The 19,632-nt window shown below is 48.3% G+C and overlaps 1 protein-coding gene and 1 long non-coding RNA gene across 2 annotated transcripts; one reads left to right on the top strand and one right to left on the bottom strand.

Annotated features, from left to right (window-relative positions):
* Positions 1–22: 22 nt before the first annotated feature.
* Positions 23–7,434, top strand: LOC140406203 (uncharacterized). The gene is made up of 3 exons (XR_011939078.1): positions 23–181; positions 3,797–4,126; positions 6,967–7,434. It is a non-coding gene; the product is annotated as an uncharacterized lncRNA (long non-coding RNA).
* LOC140406198 (uncharacterized) lies at positions 6,361–19,561 on the bottom strand. Its single transcript, XM_072494336.1, has 2 exons — positions 19,406–19,561; positions 6,361–13,266 (listed from the first exon to the last, which is right to left on the bottom strand). Exon 2 carries the CDS (start codon positions 12,905–12,907, stop codon positions 11,564–11,566), a length of 1,344 nt encoding a protein of 447 aa, XP_072350437.1. The 5' UTR covers positions 12,908–13,266; positions 19,406–19,561; the 3' UTR covers positions 6,361–11,563.
* Between the last annotated feature and the right edge of the window lie 71 nt (positions 19,562–19,632).

Here is a 19,632-nt window from a genome sequence, read left to right as displayed (position 1 = left end):
GAGAGGGGAGGCTGTGCATGTGCAACGGGTAGCCCGCCTTCTGACCTTTTACCTGAGGTATTAACCAATGGCAAGAGTTGGAGGACCAGAAGGATGGTCCTCCTGCTAATCAGCTCGGGCTTTGTGTGACTGCTCGATTGAACTTCACAAGGATGCAAACCTCCTCCCGTCTCCAACAACTGTGAGTAAAACATTTTCTTTTCTCCCCCTTTCCATTTCGTTTCTCATTCTGACCTTCAATTGGTCACTTGCAGCAACTGAAGGGAAAGGAAGTGAATCCAGGGAGGGTGCAGACTCTGCAAAGCTTGGCCCAGGTCTCTGTCTCTCTCTCCATTAAAGACATTGACATCCTTTGCTCCCTCAGCTTGACACATTTATTTGTCGAGATCTTCTCAGAAGCCCAAATACGACATTCATGAACCCTGCCGCTGCCCAGCTTGTAATATAATTAGGAGCCAATTTAGCTCAGCTGGTTAGTGATGCAGAGCGAGGTCAGACTGGTCCTCCCTCATGATTGTCAGATGGAGGGCAGCACGGTAGTGCAGTGATTAGCACTGCTGCCTCACGGCGCCGAGGTCCCAGGTTTCATCGTGGCTCTGGGTCACTGACCGTGTGGAGTTTGCACATTCTCCCCATGTTTGTGTGGGTTTCACCCCCACAACCCAAAGATATGCAGGGGAGGTGGATTGTCCAAGCTAAATTGTCCCTAAATTAGAAAAAATGAAATAGGTACTCAAAATTTAAAAAAGAAATTGATTGTTGGAAGGATGCCCTCCAGCTTTCTCACCAAAACTTTAGACAGCAGTTTCAAGTCAACAGATTGACTGATAAGAGACACGCTCCCTCGATCCTTGTCCGCTTCAGAATCAAACAGACATAAGCCTCAGAAAGAGTCAATGGCAGCATACTTGAGTCAAAGTGATAATACATACCCACAAATAGTTCCAACAGTAAACCTCAAATCCCATGTAAACCCCACACCCACAGCCATGTGGTCCCAGCGCTTTACCTGGCTGAAGCTCCTTCATGGTCTTTGACATCGCTTCCCTAGAAAGAGTAGCATTAAGAGCCTCACACTGGTTTTCTGAGGCCTCCGGAAGATTCAAGGAAAATAAATAATGCTCCACACTGCCAATACATCACCAGACTGCTCAGACTTGTATAATCCTGCATAGAATTCCCGAAATTCCTGTTTATTTCCTCCGTCTTCGTGACCCTTTTCCCTTTGCCAAGCCGCACAGAGAAATCCGCTCCAAAGTTGGCCTTTGTATTCGCTCGGGTTACTCCCAAACTCGTACAACTTATGCCTCGCAAACTTTCAACTGTTCTCAACCTGCTGAGTAAATAGGGAGTCTTGCTGCGTTAACCTCCTTCAGCAATAGCTTACTCGGGCCTCCTTATAATTCTCCTCGGCCTTCACCAAACAAACCTCCAGACGGCGCTGGTTCTCCAACACCTGCACCTCTTATTTGCAGTGTAAGAAGTATTCACCCCCCCCCCCCCCCCCCCCCCCCCGGCGATGAGTGAAAACATCGCTCAGTGTCTTATTAACCCATGTCCACAAAATCCTCAGTTCGGCACCAGCCCTTCTCTCTTGGCGAAGTCCATCGCATCCTCGGGCTCCTCAAAGCAATGGTGCCGTCCCTCGTGTGTGATCCACAGGCGAGCCGGATACAGCAGCCGAAACTTCACCTGCTTCTTAAACAGAATCTCTTTGACTTGCCTGTAGCCTGCCCTTCTTCTGGCCACCTCCACGCTCAGGTCCTGGTAGATGCGCATGACACTGTTATTCCAATGGCAGCTCCGCGTGCGCTTAGCCCACTGTAGCACCCGCTCCTTGTCCAGGAACCTGTGAAACCGGGCCACCATCACTCGGGGGAGGGGGGGGGGCACCTCTCGCGGCTGCCTCGCCAGCGCCCTGTCCACCTCCACCGGGCGCGGGAAGACATCATCTCCCAACAGCTTCTGGAACATGCCCGCCACCGTCTCCCTCAGCCCCCTCCGGGAGACCAACGATTCTCAAACTCTGCTGATGGGACCTATTTTCCAGGACCTCTACCTTCTCCAGAAGCCTTTTTTGTTGGTCCTTCAGCCTCTCCATCTCCGCTTCCACCACCGTTTTGGTTATCCTCCTGCTCCTCCAGCGCCTTTTCCAACTTCTGGATCGTACGATCCTGGGCATCCAGCCTATGCTCAAGCCCTCGATGTCCTTCTGAATCAGGTCTAAACTGTTGCGCTGCAAAACAGTAAAGCCCTCTTGAATGACCTTCAACAGATGCTCCGTTGTTGGCTGGGCTGTCTGCACCGCGGTCCGGACGTCGGCCATATTGTCCTCAGCAGCAGCTTGTACACTGCCCTTGTTTGCCCACTTCTTCAACTGTTTGCGATTCTTTCTGCTTCTTAATTCCATACACCTGTGTCTGGAGTCAGTGCCTGAGTGCCTATGCCTTCCGAACTAGCACTCAAAAGTACAAAAAAGTCAGGGAAAAAGTCCGACTGGATTGAGAGCCACCAAGTGTGCGACTTACTCCTCCTTAGCCGCCACCGGAACTTCCACCTAACCATTTTGGACACTAAGGGCAATTTATCATGGTCAATCCTCCTAACCTGCACATCTTTGCACTGTGGGAGGAAACTGGAGCACCCGTACGAAACCTACGCTGACACGGGGAGAACATGCAGATTTCCACAGACAGTGACCGAAGCCGGAATCGAACCTGGGACCCTGGAGATGTGAAGCAACGGTGCTAACCACTGGGCTACCAGGCTGCCCATCTAGAATGCCTGAAAGACGTGCGTTTGGTGAATTGAACATTCTGAATTCTCCTTCTGTGTACCCTAACGGGCGCCGAATGTGGTGACTAGGGGAGTTTCACAGTAACTTCATTGCAGTGTTTTTTTTTAAATATAGATTACCCAATTCATCTTTTAAAATTAAGGGGCAATTTAGCGTGTTCAATCCACCTACCCTGCACAACTGTGGGTTGTGTGGACAAAACCCAGGCAAACACAGAGAGAATGTGCAAACTCCACACGGACAGTGACCCCGATCCAGAATCTAACCTGGGACCTTGGCGCCGTGAGGCGGCAGAGCTAACCACTGCGTCACCGTACCGCCCCATTGCAGTGTTAATGTAAGCCGACTTGTGACAATAATAAAGATTATTATTTAAAAATTTTAGGGTACCCAATTCATTTTTTTCCCCAATTAAGGGGCAATTTTGCATGGCCAATCCACCTAGTTTGCACATCTTTTTGGTTGTGGGGACAAAACCATCACAAACACGGGGAGAATGTGCAAACTCCACACAGTGTCCGAAAGCCGGAATCAAATCTGGGACCTCGGTGCTGTGAGGCCGCAGTGCTAACCCACTGCGCCACTGTGCTGCCCCCGATTATTATTAAGAGGGAGTAGCCTCTCCAACTCTACTTTACCTTTCCATTTCTTTTCTCATTCTGAGGGGACTTTGGTGACTTGCAGCAACTGAAGCGAAAGGAAGTTTGTATGTTGCACACATTTTGAGTTTGGTATTATAGACATATTCCTGTCTGGCAGCCTGCATGGAGATTTTCAGGCCTCTGTCCAGGACAGGAAGCAGTGAGCATGGATCTGTGAATCAGCCTGAAGCAGCACCTTTCGAGATTTGGGAGGATTAGAGAAGATAAATATTACATACTGTAGAGTGAGAATGGAGGGAGAGTGTGTTGGGTGGAAATTTACAGCTTTTGGAGAATGAGAAAGGAAAGAATGTTTTATAGAAACTAGAATTGTCTGTTCTCAACTTGCATCTTACAGGATATTAGATGAAGATTTGCAGAAAAAAACAAACATCACTTCAGGATTTGGAAGAGTCACTTGGTTTATCGGGACCTGAATACGGTACACGTGACAATAAACAAATCCAATCCAATCCGGAGAACCATCACAGCAAGACACCTCTGGGGTTAAGGGTTGCCAGTCAGGCAAAGGAACACAATGGCAGTAAACACAGGAATGAAGAATCACATTGGGCTGGTTCCAGGAGAATTGAGTGACAATTTCTGCAACGTAACCATGGAGTGTGATTATTGATCGTGTTAAAGTAAAAGTAAGAAGTCTCACAACACCACGTTAAAAGTCCAACAGGTTTGTTTCGAATCACTAACTTTCAGAGCACAGCTCCTTCCTCAGGTGAATGAAGAGGTGGGTTCCAGAAACATATAGATAGATAAAGTCAATGATGCAAGACGATACTGTTGAATGAGAGTCTTTGCAGGTAATTAAGTCTTTACAGGTCCAGACAGAGCAACTGGAGAGAGGGATAATCACAGGTTAAAGAGATGTGAATTGTCTCAAGCCAGGAGAGTCGATAGGATTTTGCAACCCAACAATGCAGAATCGCCAAGCAGAAACTTATAGCGAGGTTCCGCACACATGAGTACAGCCTCAACCAAGACCTTGGATTCATGTCGCATTACATTCACCCCCCACCATCTGGCCTGGGCTTGCGAAATCCTACCAACTGTCCTGGCTTGAGACAATTCACACCTCTTTAACCTGCTCCATCTGGACCTGTAAAGTACATTTATTATTATTTCTAGTCTTTTAATATTGTACTGCAACCATGTTATATATTTTCAGTAATCTCTTATCTCAGAGGGTTGTTAATCTCTGGAATTTGTTTCACCCAGGGTCCAGTGGAGTCTGGGAGTCATTGAATATATTCAAGAATAAGCTAGACAGAATTATTTGTTTTATTATACGTGCCCAGTCTTTTTTTCAATTAAGGGTCCCTCTCCCTTGGACATGTGCAGTTCCAGACCACCCACCCATCTGGGATAAAGCAGTTTCTCCAGCATGGGAGGATTGTGGGAGCTGCGTCCGCCATTACTTGTCCGGAGCAGTCTCCAACCTCCTGAGACTCGGATGAAAAGTGAGGGGGTGGACATTGACACCAACCTGACACAAAGTATATGTGGGTAGTCACTGGATTTGATTGTGACCCCCCCCTCCCTCCCTCCCTCGCCAAAACATAATTTTTTCATTTAAGGTACCCAATTCATGTTTTTTCCAATTAAGGGCCAATTTAGAATGGCCAATCCACCAACCCTGCACATCTTTGGGCTGTGGGGATGAGACCCACACAGACACGGAGAGACTGTGCAAACTCCAAACGCAGTGTCCTGGGGCCGGGATTGAACCTGGGTCCTTGGCGCCGTGAAGTTAGACAGAATTCTGATTGACGAGGGAGTTGAGGGGCACGGGGAACAGGTAGGAAAATGGACTGAAAGTTAAGATGAGGAGCGAATTCTTCACTCCAGGATGTGGTGAAGCTTTGGAATTCTCTGCTCCAGAGGACTGTGGAGCCTCAAGTCATCAAGTATTTTCCAGATCGAGTTGATAGGTTTCGAGATGTTGAAGTCACTAAGGGAAATGGTGCTGAGCTAGATCGGCCATTGAGCTTATTACAGGGTTGAGCAAATTCAATGGGCCAAATGGTCAACTGCAGTGCCTATTTGTACTGGAAGCTCATTGGCGCATTCACACTTGGCTGAGACCATTCAGCTGCTCTCTTTGTGGGAAAGGATTCAGTCAGTCATTCACCCTGCAGACACACCAGTGAGTTCACACTGGGGAGAGACCGTTCACCTGCTTTCGGTGTGGGAATGGATTCACTCAATTATCCAGCCTGCAGAGGCACCAGTGGGTTCACACTGGGGAGGCCATTCATCTGCTCTCACTGTGGGAAGGGATTCTGTGAATCATCCACACTGCGGAGGCACCAGCGAGTTCACGCTGGGGAGAAGCCGTTCACCTGCTCTCAGTGTGAGAAGGGATTCTGTGCTTTCTCGAACTTGCTGAGACACCAACATGGTCACAATTGATTACAGGGGTTGGATTCTGTTGTTATTGTTTCTGCTCTCAATTACATCCAGGACTGCATTGTGTTCATTCTGTCAGTTGGTCAATGGGGAGGGTCGGAGGGTTTCTTTCTGCTGGACTGGCCTTCTCATGACTGATGCTCTTGAGCCTTGTGGCAAATTTCATAAGGATCACAGAGTGAAAGGGTGTTTGGAAGGTAGATGACAGATAGTTCCTGTTTCTGTTTGGAACCCCAATGCATGCAGTTCAGATGAAGATAGGCTATGGTGGTTACATGGTTCTGTCTCAGAAGGAAACTGTCAAGCTATGAGGGGCAAGTTGATTGGGAACATACAATAAAATGTGTAATGAAACACAGGCAATCGCATTTAAGGAATTATCACATATTTACATAAAATATAGATTCCTTTAAGAAACAAAAATCCAACAGGAAAAGTGACGCAACCGTGACTATCAAGAAACATTAAAGATTCCATTAGGTCAAAGGAAGAGGCTCATTGATAGATTACAGATTTATTGCTTCACTGATTTATTGGTACCTTGAAGAATCAATGCAGTATAATTCTTAAATTCAGTATACATACAGGCAGAAATTGTTTCAGATAAAAATATGAGAATTGCTGTACAGCAACTTAATATGTGTCAGAATCTAACACAGTTTCAAGAAAAGTTGCATAAAAGCCCTCGTCATGAATAAAACATTGTTCTACAAATACATCTAGCAATGAAAACGTATCGCAGCCTCAGCAACAGAAACATTTACAAAATGTAGCAAAGCCTTAGCAACAAGCAAGGTTAATGCAGAACGCCTTATCTTCAGAGGATTGGTACACGTGGCGGGAGCATGTAGACATTTAATTAACTTGATAGACATTAATGAATCTTCAGTAAAGACCAATGCCTGGATAACAAATCATGCTCCAAGTGACAGAGTTTTCTGATTAAATCAGGAAGCCTCAGCTGAGAATTTGAAACCAATAAGGGGTTAGACCATTGATAAGAATTTCTTTAAGAATAGTTTCATGACTAAAGTTTGTTCTATATTCATGCTTTAAGAAATTCTGAACCATCTATTGATTTCCTAATATTTTCTTATTTCATAGAATTAACAGTGCAGAAGGAGTCCATTCGGCCCATCGAGTCTGCACCGGCTCTTGGAAAGAGCACCCTACCCAAGGTCAACACCTTCACCCTATCCCCATAATCCAGTAACCCCACCCAACACTAAGGGCAATTTTGGACACTAAGGGCAATTTATCCTGGCCAATCCACCTAACCTGCACATCTTTGGACTGTGGGAGGAAACCGGAGCATCCGAAGGAAACCCACGCAGACACGGGGAGGATGTGCAGACTCCGCACAGACAGTGGCCCAAGCCGGAATTGAACCTGGGACCCTGGAGCGGCGAAGCAATTGTGCTATCCACAATGCTACCGTGTTTCCCCAATGTTTTTGTTTAACTCTCTTTGTTATGTTTTGACGTATTATTTGATCTGAATTTTGAATTATTTTTATGTAAGAGAATTGAGGTGGATAATTAGCAATAAAGTTGTATTTTTGGACACCTCCAATCAACCAGATCTTGGGCTCATTTTTGAAGATAAAATAAGAGATCTTATCACTCATATAGTTGCCAAAATAAGTGTAACCCTGAGGATTGGAAACTTGTTTTAGTATTTACAAAGGAGGATCAAGAAACTCATAAAGAGAAAATAGAAGACGAGAGCAAACTGGCTAGAAACATAAAAAAACGATTGGAAAAGTTCCTATAAAATGTGAAAAGGAAAAGATTCGCAAAGACCAATGTGGGTCCATTCCAGGCAGAGACAGAAGGGTTTATGATGGGGAATAAGGAAATTTCAGCGAAACTAAACAATGTGTGTCTGTCTTCACAGAGGAAGATACAGAAATTGTCCTAAAACACTAGAGAACCAAGGGACCAGTGAGCACGAGGAACTGAAAGAGATTAGTATTAGTGAGAAAGTAATACTGGAGAAATTAATGTGGTTGAAAGTTAATAAATCCCCAAAAGCTGATGCTCTCCATCCCAGAGTGTTGAAAGAGGCGGCTGGAGAGATAGTGGGTACATTGGTGATCATCTTTCAAAATTCTATAGATTCTGGAATGGTTCCTGCAGATTGGAAGGTAGTAAATGTAACCACACTATTTAAGGAGTGAGAGAGAAAACGGGGAACCACAGACCCATTAGCTTGACATCAGTTGGAGGTAAAATGCTACAATCTATTATATAGGATGTGATAACATACAAATTAGGAGCTGGAGTAGGCCACTCGGCCCCTCGAGCCTGCTCCACCATTTAATAAGTTGATCTGATTGTAACCTCAATTCCACATTCCCCCCGATAACCATTCACCCCCTTGCTTATCAAGAATCTATTCAACTCATTCTTCAAAATATTCAAAGACTCTGCTTCCACTGCCCTTTGAGGAAGAGAGTTCCAAAGACTCCCAACTCTGAGAGAAAAAAGTTCTCCTCTGCCTTAAATAGGCAAGTTGTTACTTTTAAAGTGACTCCAATTTCTAGATTCTCCCACAAGAGGAAACATCCTTTCCACATCCACCCTGTCAAGGCCCCTCAGGATCTGATACGGTTCAATCAAGTCACCTAAACTCCATCGGACACAAGCCCAGCCCGTCCAATCATTCCTCATAAGACCAGCCTCCAATTCCAGGTACGAGTCCAGTAAACCTTCTCTGAACTGCTTCCAACACATTTACATCCTTCCTTAAATGAGAGCAAGACTATACACAGTGCTCCAGATGTGGACTCATCAATGTCCTGTATAACTGAAGCACAACCTCCCTACTTTTGTATTCAATTCCCTTTTTGTGATTCATGCTCTTGGACACCCAGATACCTCGGAGTCTCAGAGCTCTACAATCTCTCACTATTCAGATCAGAAACTGTTTTATTCTTCTGGCAACATGGACAATTTCTCATTTTCTCACATTATTCTCCATTTGGCAGATCTTTTCCCACTCACATAACCTACCTCTATCCTTTGTAGTCTCCTTATGTCCTCTTCACAGTTTACTTTCCTACCGATCTTTATACCATTGGAGCATCAGAGCAGGAGTTGGCCATTCAGCCCATCGATCCTGCGCCGCCATTCAATGCGATCATGGCTGATCATCCATTTCGTGGTAGCACACTGGTTAGCACAGTTGCTTCACAGCTCCCGGGTCCCAGGTCCGATTCCCGGCTTGGGTTACTATCTGTGCGGAGTTTGCACTTTCTCCAGGTGTCTGAGTGGGTTTCCTCCCACAGTCCAAAGATGTGCAGGTTAGGTGAATTGGCCATGCTAAAATGCCCTTAATGTCCAAAAAGGTTGGGTGGGGTTACTGGGTTACGGCGATAGGGTGGGGGTGTGGACTTTGGTCGGGTGCTCTTTCCAAGGGCCGGTGCAGACTCAATGGGCCAAATGGCCTCCTTCTGCCCTGTAAATACTATGATCCTATGATTCAATGTCTTTTTCCCCACACTATCTCCATATCCATATGGGTTATTGATATTTAGAAATCTGTCAGTTGCGTGGCACGGTTGCCCAGTGGTTAGCACTGTTGCCTCACGGCACCAAGAACCTGCGTTCGATCCTGGCCCTGGGTCACTGTCCATGTGGAGTTTGCACATTCTCCTAGTGCCTTGTGGGTCTCAGATCCACAACCGAACTTGATGTGCAGCATTGGTGAATTGGCCACGCTCCACTGCCCCTTAATTAGAAGAAAATAATTTATTAAACAAAAAAAAAAGAAATCTGTCAGTCTCTGCTTGAAACACACTCAGTGACTGAGCTTCCACAGCCCTCTGGGGTAGAGAATTCCAAAGATTCACAACCCGAGGAGTAAAGAAATGTCTCCTCAGAGACCCGTCCTAAGTGGCTTCTCCCTTAGTTTGAAATTGTGTCCCCTGGTTCCAGACTCTCCAACCAGGGGAAACCTCTCACCTGCACCCACCCTGTCTATTCCTTTGTGGATTTTGTAAGTTTCAATGAAATCCCCTCTCATTCCTTGGAACTCTAGAGAAAAGAGGCCTAGTTTCCCCAATCTGTTTTCATAGGACAGTCCTGCCATACCCGGGACAAGTCTGGTCAAACTTTGTTGCTGTTCCTCTGTGGCAATACCTTTCCTAAGTAAAACTGCACACATTACTCCAGCTGTGGTCTAAGCATTTCATAATGATCGATGTCATTGAGGCACGTTGCCTGGTTCTTCTTTGGCACCGGTATGATGGTGGTCTTCTTGAAGCAGGTGGGAACCTCAGAACGGAGGAGGGAAAGGTTGAGGATGTCCGCACATGATCTGGGTGCATGGCAGGGACTCCCGTCAGGACCTGTCGCTTTCCGAGGCTTCACTTTCAAGAAGGCCAATCTGACTTTGGAGGCTGTGACGGTGGGCATGGGCGTGTCCAAGGCTGCTGGGGCAGATGACAAAGGTTTGTTGGTTTCCTGCTCGAAATAAGCATAGAATGCATTGCGTTTGTTGGGAAGGGGAAGCACTGTTGCTAAAGATTCTACTCGGCTTTGCTTTTTAGCGCATTATGTTGTTTACGCCTTGCCACAATCGATGAGAGTCCATGATTCTCGCTTAGTCTGGACAACTCTTCTGTTGTCTCTTGGTATCCCTGTTGGCTTTGCAGAGGTTGTACCTAGATTTTTTTGTACAGGTCAGGGTTGCCTGACTTGAACGCCTCAGACCAGTCGGGAGTGAATCTCCCGATTAAGCCATGGTTTCTGGTTGGGTAACGTACGTACTACCTTCTTTGACACACAATCTTCTACACACTTGCTGATGAAGCCTGTGATGGTGCTGGCATACTCGTTTCGGCTAACTGCCGAGTTCTTGAATATGGACCAGTCACGTAGGAGCTCTTTTGCCTCAGACCAGCATTTGCACAACCTTCTTAACCGGATTTTCCCGTTCAAGTTTCTGCTTGTACGCCGAGAGAAGGAGCGCCATCTTGTGGTCCGATTTTCCGAAGTGCGGTCAGGGGATGGATCATCAGGCGCCCTTGATGTTTGTGTGGCAATGGTCAAGGATGTTGGGGCCCCTGTCAGGACAGGAGATGTGTTGGTGGAATTTTGGCAGTACACACTTGAGGTTGGCCTGGTTAAAGTCCCCGGCCACGATGAACAAGGCCGCCAGGTATTCTGTTTCATTGTTATTTATAGCGGTTACAATTCATCAAGCGCCTTCTTCACTTCCGCCTGGGGTGGGATGTAGACCGCCGTGATGATGGCAGAAGTGAACTCCATGGAAGGCCGTATGGATGGCACTTCACAGTCAGGTATTCCAGGTCCAGGGATCAGTAGTTCCCCAGGGTCGCCACATCCGAGCACCAGGTGTTGACGAGGAGACAAATCCCTCCACCCACTCCAGGTTCAGTCCTGGATGTGATTAACAGCAGGAATAACAGCAGAATCTAACCCATCATCACTTGTGAACCCTTTGGTGTCTCAGCGTGTTGGACGACTGAGTGAATCCCTCCCCAGTGAGAGCAGGTGAATGGCTTCTTTCCAGTGTGAACTCGCTGATGTCTCCGCAATGTGGATGATGTTTGAAACCTCTTTGTCGCAGTGAGAGGAGCTGAGCGGTCTCTCCTCAGTGTGAATGCACTGGTGTTCCATCAGTACCCAAGAGCTTTGAAACCCACTCCCACAGTCGGAGCATTTAAAAGGGTCTCTCATTGGTGTGAGTGACGTTGTGGCTCAGCAAGTGATGACCGAGTGAATCTTTTCCCAGTCGGCGAGGTGAACGGGCTCTCCCCAGTGTGACCTCGCTGGTGTCTCCGCAAGTTGGATGAGGTACTAAAGCTCTTTGTGCAATGAGAGCAGCTGAACGGTCTCTCCTCAGAGTGAAAGCGCTGGTGGGACATCAGTAGCTGAGAGCTTTTGAAACCCCTCTTGCAGTCAGAGCATTTAAAGGGCCTGCTCTTGGTGTGATTGACATTGTGTTTCAGCAGGTGGGATGAATGAGCAAATCCCTTATCACACACAGTGCAGATGAACGGCTTCTCCCCGGTGTGAACTCTCTGGTGACTCTGCAGGTCGGACAACTGAAAGAATCCCTTCCCACAGTCAGAGCAGGTGAATGGCATCTTCCCGGTGTGAACTCGTTCGTGCCTCCGCAGGTGGCCAATGTTAGTGAATCCCTTTTCACACTGAGAGCAGGTGAATGGCCTCTCCCCAGTGTGAACTCGTTCGTGTTGCCGCAGGTGGCCAATGTTAGTGAATCTCTTTTCACACTGAGAGCAGGTGAAAGGCCTCTCCCCAGTGTGAACTCGTTCGTGCCTCCGCAGGTGGCCAATGTTAGTGAATCTCTTTTCACACTGAGAGCAGGTGAAAGGCCTCTCTCCAGTGTGAACTCGTTCGTGTTTCCGCAGGTTGCCAATACAATTGAATCTCTTTTCACACTGAGAGCAGGTGAAAGGCCTCTCTCCAGTGTGAACTCGTTCGTGTCTCCGCAGGTGGCCAATGTTAGTGAATCCCTTTTCACACTGAGAGCAGGTGAATGGCCTCTCCCCAGTGTGAACTCGTTCGTGTTGCCGCAGGCTGCCAATGACATTGAATCTCTTTTCACACTGAGAGCAGGTGAAAGGCCTCTCTCCAGTGTGAACTCGTTCGTGTTTCCGCAGGTTGCCAATATAATTGAATCTCTTTTCACACTGAGGGCAGGTGAAAGGCCTCTCCCCAGTGTGAACTCGTTCGTGTTGCCGCAGGTTGCCAATGTTAGTGAATCCCTTTTCACACTGAGGGCAGGTGAAAGGCCTCTCTCCAGTGTGAACTCGTTCGTGTGTCCGCAGGCTGCTAATGTCAGTGAATCCCTTTTCACACTGAGGGCAGGTGAAAGGCCTCTCTCCAGTGTGAACTCGTTCGTGTTTCCGCAGGTTGCCCATTTCAGTGAATCCCTTTTCACACTGAGAGCAGGTGAAAGGCCTCTCTCCGGTGTGACTGCGTTGATGACTTTCCAGCTCGCACGGGGCTCTGAATCCCTTCCCACAATCCTCACATTTCCATGGTTTCTCCATGGTCCGGGTGATCTTGCGTCTCACCACGTTGGATGATCAGTTGAAGACTCGGCCACACACAGAACACATGTACAGTCTCTCCCTTCTGTGAATGGTGTAGTATTTGTTCAGGCTGTGTCACTGGTTAAAGTTCTTTCCACAGTCAGTGCTCTGTAACAGTCTCACACGGGTGTGTGTGTGTGTCTCAGTGCTTTTCCAGACACACTGATGTTTAAAATCTCTTGAAGCAGACAGAATAGACAAACATTTCTCCTACTAGATTCAAAGGCCAATGATCCCAAGAATTGAGTGACTCAGTCAGTTCTTGACGTGATATTTAGTTTGAGAGCTCGGCCTCAAACTCCTCTTGTTCGAACTTCCTGCAAACAGATTTTACAACAGTAATCATTGTTAGTACAGGATAGAAACTCAGAACAGACAATTCTAGTTTCTATCGAACATTCTTTCCTCTCTCTTTCCCTGAAATGCTCTAAATCTCAATCCCACACACTCTCCCTCCATTCTCACTCTGCTGTATCTAATATTCCCCCTCCCAATTCTCCTGAAGGTGCCGATTCAGGCTGATTGACAAATCCAAGCTCACTGCTTCCTGCCCTGGACAGAGAGACCTATATTCACTTACTTTCCCTCCCAATTTTCCTGAAGGTGCTGATCAACAAATCTAAACTCACTAAAACCTGTACAAGAGTAGAGAATCTCCATATAAATACATTTACTGATTAGAGATAGGGAAATTCTGAGGAAGAACTTTATTTAGTCATGGAGTGGTCATGACAGGGAACTCACTGCCCACAAGCGTTGTGGAAGTCGAGATGATCAATAATTCAAAATAATATATGAAGAAAATAAGCTTTCAGGGGAACAGGGATATCGAGGGGGAATGGCACTGACTGGATTGCTGTACAGAGAGTCGGCATTGACTTGAGTTCCCAAATGGATTCCATAAGTGCTGCAATGACTGTATCACTGGAAATATATAATGTAGGTAGAACTAATAATACATGTATTTCATTACAGAACCATCAATAATATATCTAATACATTCTATATAACACTAGATATATCTCTGTGCAATATAACATTTTTTTAAATTCATTTACGGGATGTGGGAGTCGCTGGTTCAGCCAGCATTTATTGCCCATCCCTAGTTGCCCTTCAGAAGGTGGTGATGAGTTGCCTTCTTGAACCGCTGCAGTCCTTGAGTTGTAGGTACATCCCCTGTGCTGTCAGGGAAGGAGTTCCAGGATGTCGCCCCAGCAACAATGAAGGAAGGGCGATATATTTCCAAGTCTGTCTGGTGAGTGACTTGGAGGTGAACCTCCAGGTAGTGGGGGTCTCAACTATCTGCTGCTCTTGTCCTCCTAGATAGTAGTGGTTGTGGGTTTGGAAGGTGCTGTCGGAGGAAGCTTGGTGAGTTACTGCAGTGTATCTTGTAGATGGTATACACGGCTGCCACTGTTCGTCGGTGGTGGAGTGTTTGAATATTCATGGAATGGGGAGCAGTCAAGTGGGCTGCTTTGTTCTGGATGGTGTAGAGCAGCATGTTGGAGCTGCACTCAACCAGGCAAGTCGTGATTATTCTGTTACATGCCTGACTTGTGCCTTGTAGATGGTGGAGAGGCTTTGGGGGTCAGGAGGTGCGTTAGCCGCTGTAGCCTTTGGCCTGCCCTGGTGGCCACCATATGAATATGGCTAGTCCAGTTCAGTTTCTGATCAATGATAACCCTCAGGATGTTGGTTGTGGAGGATTCACTAATGCTAATGTCAAGGGGCGGTGGTTAGATCCTCCTTGGTAGGAGATGGTCGTTGCCTGGCACTTGTGTAGCACAAATGTGATTTGCCACTTATCAGCCAACATCTGGATACTGTGCAGGACATGCTGCATTTGGACATGGACTGCTTCATTATCTGGAGTCATGAATGGTGCTAAAGATTGTGCAGTCATCCACAAACATCCCCACTTCTGGCCTTATGATGAAAGGTAGGTCATTGATGAAGCAGCTAAAGATGGTTGGGCCTAGGAGTGTGCCCTGAGGAACTCCTGCAGCTGAGATGATTGACCTCCAACCACTACAACCATCTTTTTTTGTGCCAGGTATGACTCCAACCAGCGGAGAGTTTCCCCCGATTCCCACTGACTCCAGTTTAGCTGGGGCTCCTTGATGCCATAGTCGGTCAAATGCTGCCCTGATACCAAGGGCAGTCACTCTCACCTCTGGCATTCACCTCTTTTGTCCATGATTGAACCAAGGCTGGAATGAGGACAGGAGCTGAGTGACCCTGGTGGAACCCAAACTGAGCGTCCGTGAGCAGGTTTTGCTGAGTAAGTACCACTTGATAGCGCTGTTAATGACCCCTTCCATCACTTTGCTGATGGTGGAGAGTATTCCGACAGGAAAGTAATTGGTTTGGTTTGTCCTGTTTACTGTTCCCTTTAATGTCAGCCATCTCCTGGGGAAACCAGCCCTTTAAATGTGAACATTAGGAAAGAGACCATCATTTTAGCCAGACAAATAAATGTGTCAAGCTGAGGGAGCAAAGGATGTCAATGTCTTTCAGAGAGAGAGACCTGGGCCAAGCTTTTCAGAGTCTGCACCCTCCCTGGATTGACTTCCTTTCCCTTCAGTTGCTGCAAGTGACCAATTGAAGGTGAGAATGAGACAAGAAATGGACAGGGGGAGAAAAGAAAGTGTTTTACTCACAGATGTTGGAGACAGGAGGACATTTCAGTCTGTGTGAAGCCCAATCTCCTTTCACATAAAGCCCGCGCTGATTGGAGGACCAGCGTCCTTCCGGTCCTAACTCTATCCATTAGCCAACACCTCACAGGAAGGTCAGGGGCTGGGCTTTCCTCCACACATGCGCAGCTTCCCCTCACCCTTGGACATGCGCAGTACCTGATCACCCGCCCGTGCGGCGGATAGAGCGGGTTCCCCAGCGCGGGGGATTGTGGGAGCTAAGGCCGACACTGTCCAAACTCCTGGGGTGAAAAGTGGAGGAGGCTTGGGCGGTTGTGTGCGAGCTTGGTGTCCGCCCCCGGGCCGATTCGAAAGGCAGGCCGCCTCTGGGAGCTTCCTGGATGGGGTGAAACAGCAACTCGGCGCCCATTGCTCCTGGTCCCTGAGGGAAGGGGAGAAGACCGGTTTCGGAGTACTGAGACCAGTCGTGTTTCAAGTCAGCGGTTGAGCTGCGGAGACGCTGCTTCGGACTGCGAGGTTTACTGTCGGCGGTTTTGAGTTCGCCCAATGGAGGACGAAGGAATGGAGGAAGGATGGCAGCTGGATTGGCTGCTGGAAGCGGCGGGTCGGAACCGGGAGTGGATACCCGATGGGCGGCCCGCGGCCTGCAGCCCGGGGTGGGTTGCTGCCGTTCCTGGGGTCTCCGGGGGTTCGGCCCCCCTGGACGCCCTGTGGGCGGTTGGGACTGACTCTGGGACTTTCCTCCCCGTTGTCGACTGTTGCCAACATTGGAGTGACTCTGGCTGCTGCCATTGGAGGACTTTGAGGACATGTTGTTCCTCGTGAAATTTCGGCAAGAGCGCCGGTGCTGTGTTATGGAACTTGCAAAATTAATGGACTTTTTCTGCAGACTTTTTCTATGTATAATGAGGGATTTGCTTCCTTGTTTTCCTTGCTTTTGTTTTATTTAGTAGCCTATAACATTTAACACATTTCGGTCCTCCGGAATGGTATTTAGTAATTGTGGTGGAACGCTGGTTAGTGCAGAACTGCTCTCCCTCCGAATGGTCCTGTGCCCTCGGGCGGGTCCAGGAGAGGGGAACCCTCTCTCCTCCGCCGCGCCCGGGTCTGGCTCTCCGGGGGGTCTGTGCTCTCAGCCAAGGGGGGGCCTTTCCCCCGGGGTGTCGGCGGCAGGGCGGGGCGAACGGGGGTGGGTGAGCAGGGATTAGTGTTCGGTGATGGATTCTACCCCGTTAAACCATTTCTGGGGTAAATTAAGGCCTGGTGCCTGGTGATTGGGTTTTGATATGATACTGTTAAAAAGAATTGAGGCCCTGTGGGTCATATTTGTAACTGGAGCGGCCGTATTGTATCGGGGCCTTGTGCCTCGCGACTGCTTGTCTTTTGTGTTTAGAGTCGTTACCTTGAAACGTGCCTGTGTCGTGTGTTGTACTTTTGGGTTTTATTTCTCTTTTCTTTACTTTATTTTGGAGTGGTCGTATGGTTTCGGGGCCTTGTGCCTCGCGACTGCTTGTGTATGTGTTTGGAGGTTGATGCCTCGATGTAATTGTGCTTTGTGTCTCCTTGTTTCTTTTTACTTTTAAAACAGTCGTTTGGTTTCATGGCCTTGTGCCTTACGACTGTTCGAGTTATGAACCTGTTTGATTGTTACCTGAACTACACGTAGGGCCTGTGCCTTGCGGCTGGTTGTGATAAATGACTGGTTAATTGGTATTTGGAAATGTATCTCGGCCCTGCGCTTTGCAGCTGTTTGTGTTCAATGACTGTTACAACGTTGTCGTGAAATGTAATTGGGCCTGGCGCCTCACAGCTGTTTTGTGGTCAGTGATCGTTTAATCGTTAATGTGAAGTGTAATTGGGCCTTGTGCCTTGCAGCTGTTTCGTGTTCAGTGACTGTTGAATCGTTAATGTGAAGTGTAATTGGGCCTTGTGCCCTGTAAATGAGTCTGTGTTGAAAATTGTGACGACATTAAAAGAGGTACTCCCAGATGTTGGAGACACAGGAGGATGTTTCAGTCTGTGTGAAGCCCAATCTCCTTTCACATAAAGCCCGCGCTGATTGGAGGACCAGCGTCCTTCCGGTCCTAACTCTATCCATTAGCCAACACCTCACAGGAAGGTCAGGGCTGGGCTTTCCTCCACACATGTGCAGCTTCCCCTCACCCTTGGACATGCGCAGTACCTGATCACCTGCCCGTGCGGCGGATAGAGCGGGTTCCCCAGCGTGGGGGATTGTGGGAGCTACGCCGACACTGTCCAAACTCCTGGGGTGAAAAGTGGAGGAGGCTTGGGCGGTTGTGTGCGAGCTTGGTGTCCGCCCCCGGGCCGATTCGAAAGGCAGGCCGCCTCTGGGAGCTTCCTGGATGGGGTGAAACAGCAACTCGGCGCCCATTGCTCCTGGTCCCCGAGGGAAGGGGAGAAGACCGGTTTCGGAGTACTGCGACCACTCGTGTTTCAAGTCAGCGTTTGAGCTGCGGAGACGCTGCTTCGGACTGCGAGGTTTGCTGTCGGCGGGTTTGAGTTCGCCCAATGGAGGACGAAGGAATGGAGGAAGGATGGCAGCTGGATAGGCTGCTGGAAGCGGCGGGTCGGAACCGGGAGTGGATACCCGATGGGCGGCCCGCAGCCTGCAGCCCGGGGTGGGTTGCTGCCGTTCCTGGGGTCTCCGGGGGTTCGGCCCCCCCTGGACGCCCTGTGGGCGGTTGGGACTGACTCTGGGACTTTCTTCCCTGTTGTCGACTGTTGCCAACATTGGAGCGACTCTGGCCGCTGCCATTGGAGGACTTTGAGGACATGTTGTTCCTTGTGAAATTTCGGCTGGAGCGCTGGGGTCATGATGTGGAACGTGCAAAATTAATGGACTCTTTTTTTTATGGACTTTTCTATGAGTACTAAGGGATTTTGTTTTCATGTTTTCTTTGCCTTTGTTTTCTTTAGCAGCCTATGACATTCAACTCATTTCGGGTTTCCTTGAAATGGTAATTAGTAATTGTGGTGGAACGCTAGTTGGTGCGAAACTGCTCTCCCTCCTAATGGTCCCGAGCCTTTGGGCGGGGTCCAGGAGGGAGGAACCCTCTCTCCTCCGCCGCGCCCGGGTCTGGCTCTCCGGTGGTCTGTGCTCTTAGCGAGGAGGGGCCTTTCCCCCGGGGTGTCGGCTGCAGGGCGGGGTGAACGGGGGTGGGTGAGCGGGGATTAGTGTTCGGTGATTGATTCTATCCTGTTAAATCTTTTCTGGGGTGAATTGAGGCCTGGTGCCTGATGATTGGGTTTGATATGACACTGTTAAAATGTATCGAGGCCCTGTGGGTCATACTTGTTGCCGAAGCGGCCGTATTGTATCGGGGCCTTGTGCCTCGCGACTGCTTGTCTTATGTGTTTAGAGGTCGTCACCTCGAAATGTACTTGTGTCTTGTGGTTTTTTTGTTCCTTTTTTCTTTGGAATGGTCGTTTGGTTTCGAGGCCTTGTGCCTCACGACTGTTCGTGTGATGCGACTGTTCGATTGTTACTTGAACTATGTGTAGGGCCTGTGCCTTGTGGCTGGTTGTGATAAGTGACTGGTTAATTGGTATCTGGAAACGTATTTCGGCCCTGTGCCTTGCAGCTATTTGTGTTCAATGACTGTTCCAACGTTATTGTGAAATGTAATTGGGCCTTGTGCCTTGCAGCTGTTTTGTGTTAAGTGACTGTTTAATCATCAATTTGACGTGTGTTTAATCGTCAATTTGAAGTGTAATGAGGCCTGGAGCCTTGTAAATTGGTTTCTGTAATAATTGTGACGACAATAAAAGAGTTACTCACAGATGTTGGAGACAGGAGGAAGGTTCAGTCTGTGACGTCCAAGCTCCATTCACACAAAGCCCGCGCGGATTGCCTTGGAGGACCAGAGTCCTTCCGGTCATCCAACCCTTCCCATTGGTCAACGCCTCAGCAGGAAGGTCAAGGGTGAGCTTTCCCTCGCACATGCGCAATCTCTGCTCTCCCTCAGACATGCTCAGTCCCGGGGTGGGGAGAGGGGAATCACCGAG

The sequence above is a fragment of the Scyliorhinus torazame genome, unplaced genomic scaffold (genome assembly GCF_047496885.1).
Source record: "Scyliorhinus torazame isolate Kashiwa2021f unplaced genomic scaffold, sScyTor2.1 scaffold_359, whole genome shotgun sequence".
NCBI classification, from domain to species: Eukaryota; Metazoa; Chordata; class Chondrichthyes; order Carcharhiniformes; family Scyliorhinidae; genus Scyliorhinus; species Scyliorhinus torazame.
The sequence above is the reverse complement of the archived record's forward strand: the minus strand, read 5'-3'. Positions and strand labels throughout refer to the sequence as shown.

Excerpts from the sequence above, each read along its gene's own strand:
- LOC140406198 (XM_072494336.1), bottom strand. The coding sequence starts at position 12,907 with ATGGAGAAACCATGGAAATGTGAGGATTGTGGGAAGGGATTCAGAGCC.